Source organism: Vipera berus (assembly GCF_964194415.1).
Source record: "Vipera berus genome assembly, chromosome: 5".
NCBI lineage: Eukaryota > Metazoa > Chordata > Lepidosauria > Squamata > Viperidae > Vipera > Vipera berus.
The window spans coordinates 35,928,218-35,950,077 of record NC_138207.1 but is presented as its reverse complement, the minus strand read 5'-3'; the positions used below and the strand labels follow the sequence as shown (position 1 = coordinate 35,950,077).

The 21,860-nt window shown below is 37.7% G+C and overlaps 1 protein-coding gene across 1 annotated transcript in view; it reads left to right on the top strand.

Moving 5' to 3' along the window:
- The window catches only part of CLSTN2 (calsyntenin 2), a gene marked incomplete at both ends in the record, with an annotated part of 273,204 nt that extends 253,434 nt beyond the window's left edge, over positions 1-19,770 (top strand). Inside the window, 7 exons of the mRNA XM_081328917.1 lie at positions 6,167-6,315; positions 6,902-7,128; positions 11,581-11,751; positions 12,328-12,473; positions 12,840-12,963; positions 18,484-18,668; positions 19,579-19,770. Of these exons, the coding sequence (XP_081185043.1) occupies positions 6,167-6,315; positions 6,902-7,128; positions 11,581-11,751; positions 12,328-12,473; positions 12,840-12,963; positions 18,484-18,668; positions 19,579-19,770 (1,194 nt within the window). The remainder of the gene's footprint in view (positions 1-6,166; positions 6,316-6,901; positions 7,129-11,580; positions 11,752-12,327; positions 12,474-12,839; positions 12,964-18,483; positions 18,669-19,578) is intronic.
- Between the last annotated feature and the right edge of the window lie 2,090 nt (positions 19,771-21,860).

Below are 21,860 nucleotides of genomic sequence, written 5' to 3'. Positions count from 1 at the left end.
CACCTTTGTGATTTATATGGGAGAAAAAATAGCTGAATCGGCTTTCATGCGTTTACAGGGCTGTTGCAGCATCAATTATTCTGACAGGGCGTAGATTTGAGTATTGATCCTGTGAGGTGGGCTCATTGCTCCTGCAGCACATTAAATCCTGGTGGATGTGAGGTTCAGTGACCTTAGCTACCTGTCGAGTGAGGTTCTGCTTGTTGGGCCTAAAGAAATGCAAAGTCTCTTTCATTTTCATGCAATACAATCAGAACAGAGCTGGAAGGGACCTTGGAGGTGGCCATCTTCAAGTGCTTCCTCTGCCTCTGCACGCGCATAGGCAGGGCCATGATGTCACCAGTTCACTTCACCCAGGCACTTGTGTGGTGAGAATGCTCCGCTGCCTGCCAAAACCAGGCAGGAGGTCTAGACGGCGTAGCGCAGGACAATGGGAGGGAGGGAGGGAAGGAAGGGACAAAGAGGGAAGGAAGGAAGGAAGGAAGGAAGGAAGGAAGGAAGGAAGGAAGGAAGGAAGGAAGGAAGGAAGGAAGGAAGGAAAGAAAGGAGGAAGGGACAAAGTGAAAGGGAAGGAAGAAAGGAAGAAAGGAAAGAAGGAAGGAAAGAAGGAAGGAAGGAAGGGACAATGGGAGAGAGGGAGGGAAGGAAGGCACCCACCCCAGTCCCACCCCTCACCAAAACCCACGGATTCCCCCCCACAGGCACCCCGCAACCTGAGTGATGAGCTGGCCACGCCTCCCCCGCCATTGACTTCGCTTGTCAAAAAGTTGCAAAAGGTGATCACATGACCCTGGAACACTGTGAATGTAATCAGTATGAATCCGTTGCCAAGCATCTGAATGTAAATCACATTACCCTGGGGATGCTGCAACAGTCATAAGTGTGAAAAATGGTCATGTCACTTTTTTCAGTACCGTTATAATTTTGAATAGTCACTAAGCGAATTGTTGAAGTCGAGGACTACCTGTACTTTATCATTTTTTTCCTTTTTCATTTGGTCAAGTTTTTGACACATTGCTGGGTGACTGGTGGTACTCGGATATTGGTACAATGGGTTAAAAGGTTGAAAAACCCTGGACTAGATGAGCTAATCCTACTTTATTGTAATTCTACATTAACAGAATCTTACAAGTCTGACGATACAAACTTGCCACCTCCAATTTTAACCTCCTGATTACTCAGGGTGGCTCCATCGTAAGCTTTTTTCTCTGGGCATTGAGCTCCATCTCTTGTCTGATTGTTTCCTGGGTAACATCTCTTTAGTGATGGAATTCAGCCAGTTCACACCAGTTCGACAGAACCGGTAGCTAATTTTTTCTTGCCCAGGCCCAGAACGGTCTTCTAGAAACATTATCCACACAGAGAACCGGTTGTTCGCATATTTGAATCCCACTGCTGTATCTGTTCCCTTCATCCCCCAGGTTCATTCAAACATTCTATTACAAAAAGCCAACATGATAGTTACAGCTGCCTGATCAAAAGCACACTCCTTGGTAAATGCATGACATTAATACATGGATAAAAGGGGTAGGTCTTTGATTTCATTCTCATCCCCATAAATGCTCCAGGCCAGTATTAAATCTAATATAAAAATAGACTTTGTACAGATTATGAATACACTGTAAATAAGGCATTTATACAACATTAATAATGCTTGCAGTGTACTGCTTGCTGCTCTTGGAATGGGGCTAGGAAGCAGTCAATAAAAAACTGGAGAAAGCATGAATAGAGACTAAAAATGTACAACTAGCTATTGCTTATACTGTAGCAGATGACTAACTGCCATTAGCCATCATAGGAAACTATCTGCTCTACAATTGCAGTTTGGAATCTGCCCTGTTCCAGAATTTCTGTACCGTCTGGGATATTCCATCATTTCAGAGATTCTGCTTTTTGGAATCTTGGGTGTGATGCTGTGCTTTGATTAAATCCTAATTATGAGATCAAAAGTTAAATAACTTGCTAGTAGACTTCAGGAAATTGTGTAGCAATTTGACAAACTGTAAATTCAATTAAAAAGAGAATGTGAAGTCAGAACTTTCAGTATTACAGTGCATTCCATAGCTTCCATATTTTTGCTTTGTATATTCATCCAGTCAAAGATGTCTGGTTGGAAGGAACCTTATAGTCCAGAGGTCCCCAACCTTTTGGGCACCAGGGGCCAGTTCTGTAGAGAGAGATTTTTCCATGGACCAGAGGGGGCATGGTTTTGTGTGCTGCCTGCATCCCACGGATGGGGCTTTGCTTGTTTGTGCGGACCAATTGCTGGCATGCTGTGGCCTGGTATTAGTCCATGGACCAAGGGTTTGGGACCCCTGTTCTAGTCCAACCCCCTGCTTGGGCAGGAAACCCTATAACATTTCAGACAAATGGTTGTCCAATCTCTTCTTAAAAACTTCTAGTGTTGGAGCACTCACAACTTCTGGAGGCAAATCTTTTCACTGATTAATTTTTGTAACTGTCAGGAAATTTCTCCTTAATTCTAGGTTGTTAATCCATCATGTACCATTAGAAAAGCAAAACAGGAACTCAAGCTTTATTACTGCTCCTCAATTTTTATCATATAGTCCTTCTACAAGAAGAAATGTTGGCTGCAGTGTTTTTTTGTTTACTGCAAAAGGGGTTCAGTGGCAGTGTACATAATAACAATAACAATAATGTTGGAAGGGATCTTGGAGGTCATCTAGTCCAACCCCCTGCTCAGGCAGGAAATCCTATACCATTTCAGACAAGTGGATGTCCAGTCTCTTTAAAAGAGCCTTGGTGGAGCAGTGGGATAATGCCTCCTTAAGTAACACCAGCTACCTGCAATTAGTGCAGGTTCGCATCCCACCAGGCTCAAGGTTGACTCAGCCTTCCATCCTTCTGAGGTAGGTAAAATGAGGACCCAGATTGTTGGGGGCAATAAGCTGACTTTGTAAAATGCCACTTGGGGGGGGAAAGCCCTAATAAGCAGGCATATACATAGAATGAAGGCTATTGCTAAGCACATTAATTTGTGCTTCTTAGATTGTAAGCCGCTCTGAGTCTTCGGAGAAGGGCGGGATATAAATGGGATTAAAAAAAAAACTTCCAGTGTTAGAGCAATCACAGCTTCTGGAGGCAGGTTGTTCCACTGGCTAATTGTTCTAATTATCAGGAAATTTCTCCTTAGCTCTAGGTTGCTTCTCTCTTTGGTTAGTTTCTATCTGTTGCTTCTTGTCCTGCCTTCAGGTGCTTTGGAGAATAGCTTGACTCCCTCTTCTATGTGGCAGCCCCTGAGATATTGGAACACTGCTATCATGTCCCCCCTCGTCCTTCTCTACATTAGACTAGACATACCCAATTCCAGCAACCCTTCCTTATATGTTTTAGCTTCCAGTCCCCTGATCATTTTTGTTGCTCTTCTCTGTACTCTTTCTAGAGTCTCAACATCTTTTTTACATCGTGGTGACCAAAACTGGATGCATAATTCCAAGTGTGGCCTTACCAAGGCATTGTAAATTGGTATTAACACTTCATGTGATCTTGATCTTAACAGCATGTGTATGCTTTCTAGAAATAAAAAAAATACTTATTTGCTTCATTATGAAAAAAGGAGCTGCTGCTTATGTATGTTTTTCCTTACAATATTAGAACTATGTTTCGTCACAATGCCAAACAACACAGAGGTGCCAGTTCGTTATTATTCTAGGCTTTGTCTTCTTCTGAAAGGAACTATGTTCAAATGGAAAAAGAGGCCCCAGCTTTATTCCAGGAGTTAAAAAGTTCCACAGCTCTCTCTGTGGCCATACTTTTGAAATTTATACTGATTTCAAATCTCCTTTGAGAAACTTTTCTAATATAAAGCCTATATTACTCTTAATATTTGTATGCAGTATTGCAGTCTCTTGATTAATGCCAATGATTACTCACTTGTCTGTTGCCAGGAATAACAATAGCCAGAGGTGATTATTCTGACTCACATGGCACATAAAATGTCAGATTTTAAACTGCCACACTGCAGTCTTAATGCTGAAGGTCCTCCCACACCCACTATTTCAGGCTGATCAAATTACAAGATTGCCTGCTTGAGACCCCAAAGTAACTCATGTGTTAAATTGGCTGTATAAAGGTTGGTCAGTTCACGGGTTTAAACCATTCAAAACCATCAACTAGAGAAATCTCACCATAAAGTTTTTTTCTAGCAGGGAAATTGTGTTACTGTAAGAGGTCATCAAACTGTTGTATATACTGAAACATTAGGATGTTTTGGCAAGAAATTATATTTATTGGCTAGGGACTGATCTGGGCAGTGAAAAAATGGTATTCCCCTTGGAAGTGATCAAAAAACTTCGGGACAACTTTCTATTGATTTTGTGAGACTATTTCAGAAAAAGAACTAATGATGGTATATTCTTATTCAAAGCAGTGTGCAACAATAATAACATTGCTTCACTGGTTTGGAAACCATAGATTGCTTGATATTAACATCTTAGATAACATATGTGTGTTTATCAAAGAGGTTTAAGTATATTATTAACAAGCTTTTTCAAGCTTTCACAGTTCCCTTAGCCCACTGAAATAATCTTTAACCAAATAGCTAGGCTGAGGAAATGGTACAGATAAGCTTGGATTAACTGAAGCAAATTGTTGGAAGATACTGGGTCAGCTTCCTTCCTGTATAACATACTACTCCTTGCTCAAAACATGAATCAGTTCTGGGGAATTATATATGGGGCAATGAATATAAACTAGCCTTGATTTTTCATCCTTTGCAATATTTACAAAGTAAGCAAGAACTGGAAAACTGCTTTATTCCTATTCTATATTCATTTACTGTTTGTTAAATGAAAAGTTCTTTGGAAACTATCTGTGGAGCAGGAACCAGTTGGATTCCTCAACTGACACTGAGATCAAAGCACTAGTAGCATACAAGTTCAATGTTCAGATGGTCTGGTATGGCAATGTCATATTGATCAATTGAGAATACATTATTCTCAGAATGAGTTGGCAACCAGAGGTATCATTTTCAAAACAGTTTGGAATTGATCCTTCTGAACCAGATTTAGTTGAAGATTACACCAAACATTGTTTTTGCCATCAAGAGTTGCTGAAGGAAATTGCCCTAAATCTTGTACAGCTACCAGTCGAACCCAGAAATCATTCTTCAGAAAGATTCTTCTTGCTTGATGAAATTATATCACTGTAGCAAAAGAGTGAAGATGGTGTGTTTGTTATGTATTAGTAATATTTTTGGCATCCTGAAGCTCATGCAGTTCTTCAATGAACCATAGCTGCTGGAGAGATTTTTGTAAGCAACCTGAACATGTTTAAAAGAAATAATCATGCTTGGGTATGTTACACTTCAACATCCACCCTTACTACTTGCATCCCAACATCTAATCCATGTTCACCACTTGCCCTACCCTCTTTGTCCTGCTTGACGCTGATGTTTATTTGAAATCTGCTAGAGATTTCAAAATTACTTGTTTTCCATTTTGCCTCCAGCAGCTATCTGGTATTGACAAGCAGTTGTCTCTGTGATCGAACTGTGTATTGGGAAAAAGAATCCAAAGGTTTAATGTTTCAGCTTCAAAACATTTTTAGTCTCTGATCTAGAAGCTGGCATGGTGCAAGTTTCTTCATTTATTTTCACTTTTTGAGCCATTTTCAGAGCCCAGTTGGACAGCAGGTGGCAATAATGAAACAAGGTGTCAGGGGCAAGTCTCATGCAGTGTTTTTGAGTTGGCCTGACAGTGACATGCCTTGATGAAACTGCAATTGGGTTGAGACTTAAATAGAACAATAAAAAAATGTTTGTATCTAGCTTTCAAGAACATTTGTGTTAACAATTGTTTCTAAGTATACACAAATGTATAGAAATGGCAGATTGTCCTGATTAAATCTGAATTGTAGAGAAACTTATTTTGATTCAAAGTATTTGTTTTGGCTTTTAATTGAAGTTAACTATAGCCACAATAATTACTAACTTTGTGGTAGGGACTGATTGTGAATGCTTATTCTTTAGAGGTTTTTATGGATGAAATAAGTATTAGCTAATAAAATGATATATTTTCTTTACTTTTTAAAGATATGATCTTACCTAAGAAACAGGCTTCAGAATCTTCTTATTTTAGGTGTTACAATGAGTTGCTCCATATTATTTCCTTAAAAAACTAATTATATCCTTTCACCACCTCTGCAGTATCACTTCAATCCTTCCCAGTCAGTTCTTGTTATAGAAGGAGATGACATTGAGAATATAAATCAAGCTCTCCAAAAAGTCTCCTATATCAACTCAAGACAGTTTCCAACTTCAGGTATTCGTCGCCTTAAAGTGTCATCCAAAGTCCAGTAAGTTAAATTCACTAAGCTTGATAATAGAAACAATTTATGTTGAGAACTTTTTAATGCTTGGACAAGTGAAAGAGTTTTATCAGCAACATTAATCTTTTAATAAATTTGCCAGCAGCTTAATTGTTACAATTACCATGATTTCTACTATTTCTTCATTCCCATGAACTTCAGATGAAGTTCTCGAATGTGTAGAAAATGGCCTTCTCGTGCATTCAGTATAAAATGGGCAATTAGGTTCTCAATGCACATTTAACAAGATAGCTTTATCAAGCCTGTTAAGTATCAGCTTGGATATGTAATTAAAAATAAATAATCATATTTAATCATTGACTGTTATGTTATTTATGAGTCTAAGTTGGATGGGTACAGTGACCTTTGTAAAAATCATACCTGTCAATAGCATGCTGCACTGTTCATAAATAATTTGAGAAATATGCTCACATGGGACTGAGTAATTCCGTAGTTGGTCAATGAGTAGGCATTAAAAACTAAGTGTGGATAAATGTTCTCTTTCAACTGTGTGTTTCTTAAGAAAAAAGAATGAATCTTAATCTTCCATGAAGTTAAATGGTATATTTTTCAGATGTTTTGGTGAAGATACCTGCATTAGCATTCCAGATATAGATGCCTATGTAATGGTATTACAAGCCAAGGAGCCCAAGATTACAATAACTGGAATGGATCACTTTGCAAGGCCTGCCACACAATTTGAACATGAAAGAGGGGTCATTCTTTTACAGGATATAAGAATTGTCAGCACGCTTTCTAAAATGGAACATCCCTCTGACCTGAAGGAAACTGGGACTAGAGGTTTGTTGATTACTTTTTTAAAAAGTTTATTATTTCCATGACTTAAGTAGAACTTAATACCAAATATAAATGAATAACATAGTAACAGGCTGTGCTAAGATGGTTGTAACCTTGAAAGAAGATTGTTTCAGGCAAGGTAATATGTTCTATGCCTCTTAAATATTATTGTCCTTCAGTAAAGTGCATAATACATTGGAGAAACAGTAACTTATTTTATTTTAACCTTCCCCTGCTTGGTATACTCCAGCCAACAAAATGTACATCAGGTAAGCACTGATTTAGGGAGAGAAAAAACAACTTTTTAAAAAAGATCAGCTATTCCTTTTTGCTTTGTCCTTTGTAAACTCTGAAGGGTCAGAGAGATAACTTTGACAATGTTGTCTTGTGCAACATTTATAAATACTACAATTAAAATGCCATGGTTAAAGTTTCCTGTACCTTCATATCGTGGGTAATAACAACTTGAGCAGATAAACCTTGGTTGTTTAATTTATTTATAATATTTACATATTGATTTTCATTTTATGGTTATGATAAATATTAAAAAATGGGCAGTAAAAATGTAAATATTGAAACAACTAATTAAATATCAAACTTTAAAAATTGGAAAAGTCTATAAGGAAGTTAGCAGTTTCTTAAATGAACTTATCCTGCACTATTTATTATTACCAATAATAAAGTTGTTATATATGCACCATAAGAACACCATAATCAGCTAACTAAGCATAGCAGTCTCTGAATCACTTTCAAGACGAGCTCTTCATATAGCATGTGATAGAGCAAAGTAAAACTAAGTAGTTATCTGTTAGGTGCCAAATAGAAATTTTAGATTAACTAGTTAACTCTATATTGCCTAGTTATGTCTGCTGAACAGCTGGATTTCTTCCAGTTATGTTAATTTGTTTTAATTAAATAGGTGGCTCAGGACAGATAGAAAACAAAACAGTAAGCTCTTTGGTACAACAGACTAATGAAAGAAGGTTTAAGTGAAGTGATTTCTCAGAGTGTATTAGATCTAGAAGCAATAGTGCGAGTCCTATACCCCCAATAGTTTTATTTATTGTAAACATTATGGCCTAATTATTATTGGTGGAGAAGTGATAAAACCTAAATATTTTCTTTGTATACAACAAGAGGATGGGCAAATAAATATAGTGATTAATTTAACCTCGATCTATTGCATATTAACAGAGAGAGAGAGATGTCATCTGTCCGAAGTGACAGAAATGGATAGCCTTGGCATTCATCGTAAAGGATAATTTATTTAATTAATGGCACACAAAAGACATTTTAGTTGGATTCACACATTTCAGCCATGCTCAACAAAATTGCATTTTGATTTAGAATGATGTACAAAAAGTTATTTTTGCATAAATACATTTTATGACCAATTGGTGAATTAGTGTTGGAAAATCTTTGGATTATTGGATTATTTCCAACATTATTGTTTTAAAACCTTGAGGAATAGGAAATCTTTAATAACGTACAGTTTTGTTTTTCTAAACTTTTTGTTCTTAGTTGCCTAGTAGGAATAATTCATGATACCAATACTTGTACCCACTTGTCCACAGCCTTCTGCTCTGTATTACAAATAAACATGTCATTTAATAATAGTGCTGAGTTCTCTGTATTATGTTATTAACATAGCATAACAGATTTACAGTGGACATGCAGGCATAGCATTCAGTTCATTTTAAATAGGCCCAAGTAAACTTTTAAATAGGCCCAAGTATATAAACTATTTGTTTATATATGATTTATATATGGTTTGCCACCAACCATATTGTGAAGTTTGTGCATGATACAACAGTAGTAGGCCTTATTCAAGATGTCAGTGGTTGAAGGTTTGGTGAACTGGTGTAAGGAAACAGCCTAGTTTTAAACATTGGAAAAACCAAAGAGATCATTGTTGATTTCAGAAAAGGCAGGCACAGCCACACTCCTCTGTGCATTAATGATTCACCTGTGGAGAGGGTTTCCAGCATCAAATTCCTGGGTATGCAGTTAACAAGCAGGCTGGCTTGGTCATTAAACAGCGAGACACTGGTGAAGCGGGCACAGCAGCGCCTGCATTTTCTGTGTCACATAAGAAAAGCACATCTTCCTTCCCCTATCCTTACCATTTTCTACAGAGGGACGATCGATAGCATCACTGCTTCCGACAGGAAGTCAGTACAGAGAGCGACGAGGATGGCTGAAAAGATTATTGGCAGTTCCCTCCCTTCCATCGAGGACATAGCATATAAGCGTTGTTTGAACAGGGTGCGCAAGATTGTCTGGGACACTACACATCCTCTTCACAACCTGTTTTCTTTGTTACCTTCTGGGATGAAGCTTCATGGTATCTGAAGCAGAACATCCAGATTCATTCACAGTTTTGTTCCAAACAGTATTAACCTTGTGAACTCTAAAGCTTCCTCCTTCCATTATGTATTCAAGCTGGACTGATTAATATTTATATGTTACTTGTATGTAAGGGTGTAGGTCTATACATATGTTGTATATAGTATATTTAAATGTGTGTAATGTATGTGTACACTTTGAGAGCAAGCAACTAAATTTCATTTTTAATGTGTGCCATTGTGCCCACAGTAAAAAATGATAATAAAAGTTATCTATCTATTTGGAAAAGGCTTTTCAATAATCTATGAATAAAACTGTGAATTTAATAATTCTAGAAATACATATGTTGCCACAGCAATGCCTCCTCCATCTTCATCTTCATCATCTCCTTCTTCCTTCCTTCTTCTTCCATTAGGGATAAAATTAACATGTTTTTTTTTATTACATGCAAAGTTGACCAGAAAATATAAAACGTTCTTAGTGATGCCATTGTTTTTGGGCAACTTACGAGTGATACTAATCTTCTTGGTATAATAATAGTGAGAAATATAAATATGGTACTAAATTATATTCCTAAATTTATTCATTTATGAAGATTTCTGTTGCTACCTGGAATTTGGCAAATAGAATAAGCTAATTTATTTATTTATTTATATATTTTATTTGATTTATATACCGCCCTTTCCCGAAGGACTCAGGGCGGTTTACAGGGTAATTAAAACAAGGAATACAAAAGTTAAAAGCATTTTAAAAAATTACATCAATCCCTGAAAAAATAAAAACCCCAATTAAAATTAAATTAAAATTCTCAGCCTGGGCCAGAGAGCTCAAAGAGCCAGGTCTTCAGGTCCCGGCGAAATGAACGGAGGTCGGGGGAAGTCCTAATCTCCACGGGCAGCTGGTTCCAGAGGGCAGGCGCACCCACTGAGAAGGCCCTCCCCCTGGGTGTTATCCGCCGGCAATCTTTTACCGGCGGCACCCTGAAAAGACCCTCCCTGTGGGAGCACACTGGACGAAGGGAACTTGATGCTGGCAGCAGGTGTTCCCTCAGATATCCCGGACCCAAGCCATTTAGGTCTTTATAGCACCTTGAATCTCACCTGGAGGGCAACCGGGAGCCAATGCAGCTCGCGGAGTAGAGGTGTTACATGGGAGTATCGGGAAACCCCCATCACAACTTGCGCGGCCGCATTCTGCACCAGCTGAAGCCTCCGAGTGGTCCTCAAGGGCAGCCCCATGTAGAGAGTGTTGCAGTAGTCTAAACGGGAGGTCACGAGCGCATGAGTGACTGTGCGTAGGGCTTCTTGGTCCAGATAGGGTCGCAACTGGTGCACCAGGCAAACCTGGGCAAAAGCCCCCCTGGTCACAGCTCCTATATGGTCTTCAAAATTGAGCCGGGAGTCAAGGAGGACGCCCAAGTTGTGAGCCCTATCAATGGGGGGGTAACACCTCACCCCCCCATCGTTAAAGGTGGAATGGTCTGGTTAACCCGAGATGCCGATATGCACAGCCACTCAGTCTTGGCAGGATTGAGACGAAGCCTGTTTCTCCCCATCCAGACCTGGACCACCTCCAGGCAACAGGATATCACGGCAAGGGCATCACTGGGTTGGTTCGGGGTAGAAAGAAAAAGTTGGGTGTCATCAGCGTACTGATGACACCCCACCCCGAAACCACAAATGATCTCACCCAGCGGCTTCATGTAGATTTTTTTTTTTGATTTTTTTTAATTTTAATTCCATTTATATCCCGCCCTTCTCCGAAGACTCAGGGCGGCTTACAAGCTTAGCAGTAGCCTTCATTCTATGTATATGCCTGCTTGTTAGGGCTTTCGCCCGCCCCCCCAAGCAGCATTATTACAAAGTCAGCTTATTGCCCCCAACAATCTGGGTCCTCATTTTACCTACCTTGGAAGGATGGAAGGCTGAGTCAACCTTGAGCCTGGTGGGACTCGAACCTGCACTAATTGCAGGCAGCTGGTGTTTGGGAATTGTACACTACCAGGGTCGGCTGAGTAAAGTGCCCTGCAAGCCCTGTAAATAAATTAAATTTTGAAAAGCAACATTTTATTTTTAATATGTTATTTGACATTTTTATTATTATTTACAGCCCATAAACCAGTTCTGTTAGAAAAAATGGATCACAATCTGGATTTTTGTGATATTTTGGTAATTGGATCAGAATTGGATCCCAAGCAAGAGTGTTTGGAATTGGACAAGAAAGACCTTCAAGGAAAACATATAGAAGCTACTAACTCTACAGCAGGATATTCAATATATGGTTTGAGTATTTTTTTTAATTTCTGTATCTTATCCTAACCTAATATTTAATATGTTTATCTTAAATTAATATGGCTATGTTGTACCTGTGTTTTTAAAGAATAAAATACATCAGCATAGCAGAAGTTAGAAAGCAATTCAGTTTGAGGAATTCCAAATCCACTGACTGTTTACCCTGTCAAACAAGATGATTCATCCTAATTTTTATCTGAGTGAAAATGAAGTGGATATTATTGACTACAAAAAGTAGATAAAAAAACATGTACTACATTGAACTACATTTCCTAGCATCCGTTACCATTGACCAGGCTAAAATACCAGGATGTGCAGTTCGACACTATCTGAAGAACAATGTCTAGTTTATATTTTGCTTTAGTAAAGCAAAATATATCTAAATTATTGAGATGTATAGAATTTGTAGTCTTCATATTATTTGCAAATGATTGTGAAACTGCCTGTAGAAACATTTGCACTGAATTACTGTTAGTGATAATATGTATTCACTTCTGGTAGTTTTCACAGTTGTTTTTCCTTTTACTGACATTTAATGTGTTTTAAATTGTTTATACTGGTTCAGGTGTGGATACTATGAAAAACTATGAAAAGGTTTTACGGCAACTTCGCTATCGTAATTGGGACACATCTTCCTTTTCTGATAGAAAGTTTAGAATCAAATGTTCAGAACTGAATGGGCGCTATACCAGCAATGAATTCAATTTAGAAGTAAGTAGCATTAAAAAAACAATTAACAATTATTTTTATATTAGAAAATAAAAGGCACAGGCAGTGTTTGACTGGATTGACTGGATCCATTAGTTGACTGCATTGTTGTATTCCTGATGCAGATCAATTAATCTCATAGTTCTTTTTCATCCCTGAAACTATATGAAAGTCTCTTTTTTTCATAATTATTTGATTCAGTTGGTAAATCTGGGATCATCACCCTCCAGATTATAGAGCAAATGCAAATTGTGATTTATTAATACTTCAGCCTGAATATAACTTCTCTGCTTGACTATTACACAAAATTTGATTAGTATTATTATGAATACTTTCATATTTGTAATATTAGTTTTTGTTTTCTTCTAGGTTAATATTCTACATAATTCCAACTCTAATTCCATGGAATATGCAAATCTTATGATAAAAGACCCACAATTTCTCCAATCTGTCCATCACCCAGAAGAAAGCACAAACATTATTCAAGGCTCAGGTATTACATGAATTAAGTAGATAAGAATGGATTTAACAAAAATTGACTTAACCTTACATTCTGTTTATGTAGAAGTGCATCTAATGAAAGAGAATCCACCATCCCTTATTGTTAGAAAAGTTCTAACATTCAATTGGAATCTGAATTCCTATAATTTAATATGGCAGGATAATTGTACTCGCAAGACTCTGTTAATGTACCTTACAATAAAGTAGATTTAGCTGGTTACGTTTCCTGTCTGGTCAATGTAGTAAAACTGACTGCAGTCTTGCCAGTCTGAAAGTACAATTCTCCTGTCCTCTGCTTTATAGCCTGAGAAATTGAGAGCCTCTTCTGAGCTTCTTGCCCTGCCCATTATCTAGTTGCTGGCTAGGCTGCCTCTTTTCTGATCATTCCCTAAACAGAATTTCTTGGCCATTCTCCCAAATTCTTTCTCATATGCTATTATAGTTTGAATATCTTTGGTGAAACAAAACACGTCTTCTTTCTCCTTCCTGATCATTTATATGAAGATTGATATCATATCTCCCCTTAAGACTATGCAAGCTAACCATGCAGCACCTGTTTCCTTAATCATTTCTCATAAAATTAAAGTTTACCAATCCCCCCACAATGGTGCATATTTCCTTGCTGTTGTTCTTTTTTCCTAGCAATTTATTGGCTGCTCATCTTCAGTGAAATTAGAAAAAATATAAAAACAACTAAAAATCTAAAATCAGACAGCCCAGACTAAAATAAATATTTATTTATTTATTTATTTATTTATTTATTTATTTATTTATTTATTTTTTATTTATTTTTTTATTAGATTTATATACCGCCCTTTCCCGAAGGACTCAGGGCGGTTTACAGGGTATTTAAAACAAGAAATACAAAAGTTAAAAACAATTAAAAAAATTACATCAATCCCTGAAAAAAAGTAAAAACCCCAATTAAAATTAAAATTAAAATTCTCAGCCTGGGCCAGAGAGCTCGAAGAGCCAGGTCTTCAGGTCCCGGCGGAATGAACAGAGGTTGGGGGCAGTCCTGAGCTCCACGGGCAGCTGGTTCCAGAGGGCAGGCGCACCCACTGAGAAGGCCTTCCCCCTGGGTGTTATCCGCCGGCAATCTTTTACCGGCGGCACCCTGAGCAGACCCTCCCTGTGGGAGCGCACTGGAAGAAGGGAACTTGATGCTGGCAGCAGGTGTTCCCTCAGATATCCCGGACCCAAGCCATTTAGGGCTTTATAGGTCATCACCAGCACCTTGAATCTCACCCGGAGGGCAATCGGGAGCCAATGCAGCTCGCGGAGTAGAGGTGTTACATGGGAGTATCGGGAAACCCCCATCACAACTCACACGGCCACATTCTGCACTAGCTGAAGCCTCCGAGTGGTCCTCAAGGGCAGCCCCATGTAGAGAGCATTGCAGTAGTCTAAACGGGAGGACACGAGCGCATGAGTGACTGTGCGTAGGGCTTCTTGGTCCAGGTAGGGTCGCAACTGGTGCACCAGGTGAACCTGGGCAATAGCCCCCCTGGTCATGGCTCCTATATGGTCTTCAAAATTGAGCCGGGAGTCAAGGAGGATGCCCAAGTTGTGAGCCCTATCAATGGGGGGGTAACACCTCACCCCCCATCGTTAAAGGTGGAATGGTCTGGTTAACCCGATATGCCAATATGCACAGCCACTCAGTCTTGGCAGGATTGAGACGAAGCCTGTTTCTCCCCATCCAGACCTGGACCGCCTCCAGGCAACAGGACATCACGGCAAGGGCATCACTGGGTTGGTTCGGGGTAGAAAGAAAAAGTTGGGTGTCATCAGCGTACTGATGACACCCCACCCCGAAACCACGAATGATCTCACCCAGCGGCTTCATGTAGATGTTGAACAGGAGGGGCGAGAGAACCGACCCCTGAGGAACTCCACAAACGAGAGGCCTCGGGGTGGACCTCTGCCCTCCCTTCAACACCGACTGCAAGCGGCCCAGGAGATAGGAGGAGAACCACCATAAAATGGTGCCTCCCACTCCAAACCCCCTGAGACGCCGCAGTAGGATACCATGGTCGATGGTATCAAAAGCCGCTGAGAGATCTAATAGGACTAGGACAGAGGAACAACCCCTGTCCCGAGCCCGCCAGAGATCATTTACCAGCGCGACCAATATCCCTTTAATCTTTTTTTAGACTGCAGTACCCATATCTAAACATATTTTCCCAGTGGGCTCTAAACAACGGGGAATACAGTAGAATAGTTGGCCAATTTCCCCTCCCTTGGACTCTCGGCTAGTTTTAATACATCCCAGAATAGCATTTGCTTTTTTTCTCAGCTGCATCACATTATTTGCTCATATACAGCCTCTGAACCACTAGAACATCCAGATGTTTTTCATATGTATTACTACCAAGTCAGATCTCTTTCTTGCACCTGTACTTCTGCCTTTCATATTATTCTTCTGGTGCAGGACTTTATATTTCTGCATATTAAATACCATTTAATTCATTTTGTTCCAGTGTTCAAGCCTGTCTAAATCTTTTAAATCATCTCTTTATGATTGTTAGCTTTAGTTTTGAGTGACCTGTAAATTTGAAAATCATTCCTTCAGACCTTTCATTCATGTTATTGATAATATTTTTGAATAGCATAGAAACTTCCAGTTTTGTGCAGTAGCACATGGCTGAGGGACTGTGAAGCTCTACACCCCTAGTTTTGCCCTGTCAGGGGACCCTAAATGGGTCTAAGCTGCCCTGGAGAGGCGACAAAGGAGGCCCCCCCCCCTGTGAATCACAGAAAGACTGTGGTTGATCTGTCTGATCCAGGGAAACCCAACAGGAGAAAAGCTAGCTGCACATCAGTGACTAGCCCAAGCTACCAGCAGCCAAAGTCCAAAAGCACTAACTAGAACAACTGTGAGCAGCATGCTTGGAATTGGGTGAGAATATTGATCTTTTCTCTTCTATCTTGTAACTGATTTCCTGGAAAAGATCCCCAAGAAGCAAAAAATCCTCCAAAAGTGATTTAATTTTTATGGGGGACAGAAATATATTGAAATGAAGTTAATAATACTATAGTCTGAATAAATCGGAAAATTATGAAAAGCATTAAGATTTCACATCGAAAAGAGTATTAATGAAATTATTAAAAATAATAATTCTTTCTCTTAAAAGTTGGAAAATGAATAGCTACTGACATCTAGTGGAGGATTAGAGCATAAAACTACAGCTGTATTGACTCAGAAATTGGAAAGATGCCTAGAAATAGACAACAACTTGTTACTTTGAACCTCAGTGACTTCTCCCTAAATAGAGACCAGCTGGGAACAAAGATAAGAAAATACATTGGGCTATCTACTGTAGAGTGAGAACTACATTTGTTTTAAAAACTGTTGACCTTCTGGGATTATACTGAGCTGTGATTTCTAAGCTCAAGAATTGTTTGCAGAGAAAGAAAAACCTTGACTTTTGGCTAGTCTTCTAGTGGGGAGTTTACTGGAAAACTCTTAAGTGGTTAAATATTCTGGATTGAAATTTTGGCAGGATGACAATTGTAAGACCCCTGAACAGAAGAACTGTTACAAAATACTGCTTTTTACTGGTGCTTTGATAAGATTTCGTTGTTTGGATTTTAAGATTGGCTGGTTTGACAAGGCTAATTACAGAGACTATGGTACTGGTGAAAGACTATCTGGAGGGGGAAGATAAAATGGATGTTGCATACCTATCTAACCCTAACCCCTAAGTGTGGAAAAGTACTGACATTTCATCATCAATATGGCCTTGATGTAAGCACCTATTTGAGCTTACATATGCATCTGGTCACATTCAGTGTTCTAGTTTCACCAATGTCATAATGAATTGTCACTTGACAGAGAGAGCAAGAGGTCATTTGGAGCAATCCTGTTTAGAATCTTCATATTGTTCATATTACAGATGCCCAGCCAGACTGTCCTCCCTGCATTGCTGGGGAATTCAGTCCCAATCAAACAGGCCATTCTTTGTCTAAATATATCTTGTGAGGTATAACCCTTCTGTTATAAACAGTTTATCATCAACACAACTTAATTCATGATCCAAGAAACACTACATTTCTCATCAACACCATTTGTGTAGCTAGTAATTGCAGTATTTTTCTTTCCTTTTCCTGTCCTATTCTATTAGAACAATGCTTATACCCTCAAGTCCTTAAGTTTTCTTCCAAGATTTTCAAAATTGTGGCAAAATCTTGAAGTATTATATATCAACATGTGCCCTAGCAGGAAGGATTAATTTTTGCTGGACTTAATTAAAGTTGAAACCTGTTCTGTTATATCCCTGATCTATGCTAGTGGCACAAGGAGACTTTACAAGCCATTGAGTCTGATCAACATACACTTGTTGTGGTTCTTCATATTAATGAATAACCAATTCCCCCAATTCTTTTTCTTTGTCTTAACAGCTGCATTCTCTCTGCCATTCAGGAATGGAGCATCCTAGTCTCTAATTCTGAAGTATCTTTTTTGTCTTCCCTAAGTTTTATTATTCCAGTGGTGCAGAATATCTTTGGCATCTTTTTATTCGTCTGCTTTTGTGTCCATATATAGAGTTGTTCCCACTATCTGCTATCTGTGACATCTGCTTGCTTTCTTCTGATAAATCACTGTATTTTCTTATTAGCTTAAACGCCGCTATTTGCTGCTCCTGTCCCTAGACTTTTTCTTCAATGTTATTATGTCCTTGCATTGGTGGCAAGCATATGCCAGGTTGTTTTCTGGCAGGAAAACAAACTTGCCATTGGCATTGCAGATGGAAATCATAAACTGATGCCCTTTCATTGTTGCTTTTATTTCTTAAAGCATCATTTTAGAGAGTTTTGATTCATACTTCTTCCTTTTTCAAACCTTTGGGTTAACCAAGTGCAAACACATGACTCATGAAGATATAGTGTGGGTGCCTCCTTAAACTCTCTTGCCAGCTTCTTCTTACCTCTTCCTTTTTGTTTGCTCAGTGAGCTTGGCCTGAAGAAGGAGCATGGTGGCACCAAATAAACTCTTCCCTAAATTTTACATGTGTTGCATCTCCTAGTATCCATACATACAAAGTGAATATGCAAGGATGCTTTTGCATGAATAGTTTTGTGTATTAAGGTCCCCTCCTTACTAATGATGATATTGTGTATATGATTCTAATGGAAGACATATTCCTCATTTACATATTCACTGACTATGTGAGTAGTTTCTGGAATACAAGAGCTAGCATTATATAATAAAAGTAAGAGATTCTATACACAAAAGACAGTTTAAATGTGATAATCACCTACAGATGAAATTGCTATTGTTTTATTTTTTTTAAAGAATTGTATTGTTATCCTTTTGTAATGGTTTCTTTTAAGTTCAACAACAAAACAAATGTAACTGCAGTTACATTTAGGTATCATTATGAATGCTGAAAATTGCTATAACAATAAATATAACAGCTTTATTAATTAAGAAAATACTAAAGACACTAAATATACCTAAATGGCACTGGAAGAATATGTTAAATTGCCCCATTTTATTTCATTTCAGTACTTCCAAGTATGGCTACCATCATCATTGTAATCTGTGTCAGTGTCTTAGTCTTCATCCTAGCTCTGGGGGTATACAGAATTCACTCAGCTTGCCACCATACTTCAAAGGAACATGAAACTAATAAAGAAAATGAAATGGACTGGGATGATTCAGCTCTGACTATCACAATCAATCCCATGGAAGTAAGTAGAAAAGCCATATCTGTCCTATTTTTCATTTATGTGCAAGAGTCTTTTTTCAAAAATCATCTTCTGCCAGTCCTCTGACATTACTACATGTAGTGGGTGAAAACATCCTTCCTACTTTTAAAATGACCTTATTTCTGATGTTAGCATGTGTAGTAGATCTGAAAAAGGTCTCTATCTAGTATATCTAAAGATATCCCCAGATACACATAGATAGGATGTTCAAGATTCTGTTTCATGGAATTACTGTATCATATTTCATTGAAGTACATTTGGTTTAATAGTAACCTAGAAGGATGTAAATATTATTAGTATCAATAATATATTTGTGTTATGAAAATTACTTTGCATACATTTTAAGGAAAGTGCCCTTGTTAAGTCATTCAGAAAGGTCGTATTACATTTTTTTTTGTACTTGTAGCTTGGCCTTTTTTTCTCATGCTGAATCTAATAATGTATTATTGATGAATATCTTTGTATCAAAGCTAGACTGAAAAAAATGAGTAGAAGTGCTTGCTTAATCAAGAATAGATGGATGACATTCAAGTTGTATTGTTTTACCTGATTAATTATTTATGTGATCTTTTAGAAAAGATGTCAGGTCATATATAATTGAATGATGTAACTGCTTTTGGTATTTTGTTTCATCCTTTAGCTTTATGAGTTTTACTAAGAGAAGTCACTTTCATTTATCTGTTGGTAAATCTGTTAGTCTATAATTTTCTCAGCTGGTAGTTAGGTCTGCCAAATATGACTATACATTTGAAGGCTAATTTCTTTTTCTTCTCAGTACATCTAAACATATCAACCACACATTCTCATTTAAAGATTTACAAATAAACTTTAGAAAGTTTTTTCTTCTTCTTCTTATCAGCAGCACCACTTTATATTTCCTTATCATACATAGAAATATGAAGAACCTTGTGGAGAAGAAGAAAGTGATGAGGAAGAAATTGAAGATGAAGATGATACAACCAGTGCAGAGTCAGATGAGACTGAAGAGGAAGAAGAGGAAGAAGCCATTGGGAATAAAGGAGACCAACAAAATACAACCAGGCAAGATCAGCTGGAATGGGATGATTCAACATTACCCTACTAGAGTTTTTAGTTTTCTTTCTCTTTTTGTATGAGCCAATACTGTGTATTTTGAGTCAATCCTACTGATTCAACCGTATCTTGGATCTATGAATTAATTGACAGTTTAACTTCCTATTGACTACAGATGATAAAACGGCATTGTCTGAATTTGATATAGTTGTATCACAACTGCTCCCAATAGTTGTTCCTTTCCCAATATGTGAGTAATAGCACCTGGTAAAGCACAGCATTTAACTATTAAAGAGTCACTTGTAAAAAGGACACCAACCTGACATTTGTTACTGCTTCTCTAGTTCCATGAAAAACCCTGTTTCTTTTAAATGTGTATAAGCAAGCCCAGTTCATCAGACTAGAAAGAGGATAGTCCAGGTTGCTTTTAAATTTTTCCAGAGTTCACATACATATAAACTCTTTTTGGGATTCCTTCAACTCTGCCTTGTTAAAGATCCTACTGTCAAAGACAGAAGATGTACATGCTACTCAGTGTACAAGGCAAAATTCATTTGCACATATCTTCATTTTTCACTTTTTTCTTGTTGCTATTTGACCTTTGCAGAGAGTTTCAAAATATACTAAACTGTATATGTCTGTGCATGTATAAGAATGCACTGCTAATGTCCAAAGTTTGGAAAAAAAGAATTCTTGTCTAGTCCCTCAATTGAAACTTAGCTAAAAGGCATGTAAACCTTATAAATGGAAACCTTTGTCTATGATGGTTTTTCACTGCCACACAGATTAAGAAATGTTTTCCTTTGTGTGAGAGATAAAGCTAGAGTGTTACTTTGGCTAATACCTAGACTTTTGATCTTTAAAGAAAGTATCTTCTGAGAAAATTTAATTATAAATCATCATCCAATTGCAGAATTTTATGACAGCTCTGTGCCATCACAGGGTTTGCTTGGAATTCAGACAAGTGCTACTGTATATGTAGGAATTTAAATAATATTTATAATCTCAGGAAAACCCACTCTTTTGCATGTGTAAACACTCATAAAGCTCTGAATGCATTGTTACAGATGGAATAGGTGTTTGATATAGTCTGTGGATTATTAAAATAAATTCTAGGAGTCAAACAAGTAATGCCATAGGAAAAAGAAATCTTATCTAACTTTCAAATCTCTCCCCCACACACTTTGTCATGGACATTTTGTTTGAAAAATAACAATTAAACAGAACTTAAAAGCAAAAAAAAAAGAAGCCTGGTAGCATTTGAAAACTTTTGCTAAAGAGTAATATTGGGTAGTTTGCATTTTTCCAGCTAACCGCTATATTTTGAATGTTGATAAGTTTGTGTGCTTTCATATATATTTTTCTCAATATTTGTGACTCTACATTTGAATGCCAAGTATATACAAATATGGGCATTTGATGAGGCAAAATGTTTTGTATTCATATTTTCTTAAAGATTTGGGGCTCTTGTTCCTTTTTAGCCCACCTACTGTTGATAAAATCTCCTTTCCAAGAGGTCTTAGTCCAACAGCAAATAAATTTGCATATAGAATGCATGCGATGATGTCCCTCTTGTGATTACATAACTCACTGTCAGGCAAAAAAGTAACAAGAGCTGATTTTTATGTTTGCTTTTTATTTTTATCATTGCTTTGAATGAGTATCATTTCATCCTTTCATGTCAAGAATGCCTCAATGTGTGACAACTTCTGAAACAGAATAAGTACTGTCTGTGGTTTTGAAATAGATTCAAGTATTACTTTTTTTCTAGGAATACCTTTTAGTAAAGAGTATATAGGAAATTGTCTGTACAAGTTCAGACTATTGTCATTACAGTCTACTAACTAACAGCAACTGCCTACATTCTCCTATTGGATCTTTTAATTAGAAATAACAGAGATTCTGTTCGCAACATAGCTGCTTTACCACTGGTCCATATCCTGCTATTGTGCAAAGTTTTACATTGTTTTGAATCTTGGAGAGCTAAAGTAAATTTCTTTGAGCAATTGCCTATATCTAAGGTTGCTTGCTTTGAATGTGATGAAACTAGATTATTTTATTATTTTTTTCTCTGAATGCATATGGATCTTTCATAACTGTGTTTTGAGATTAGAAAGATATTAAAGCAGACAGATGATGATG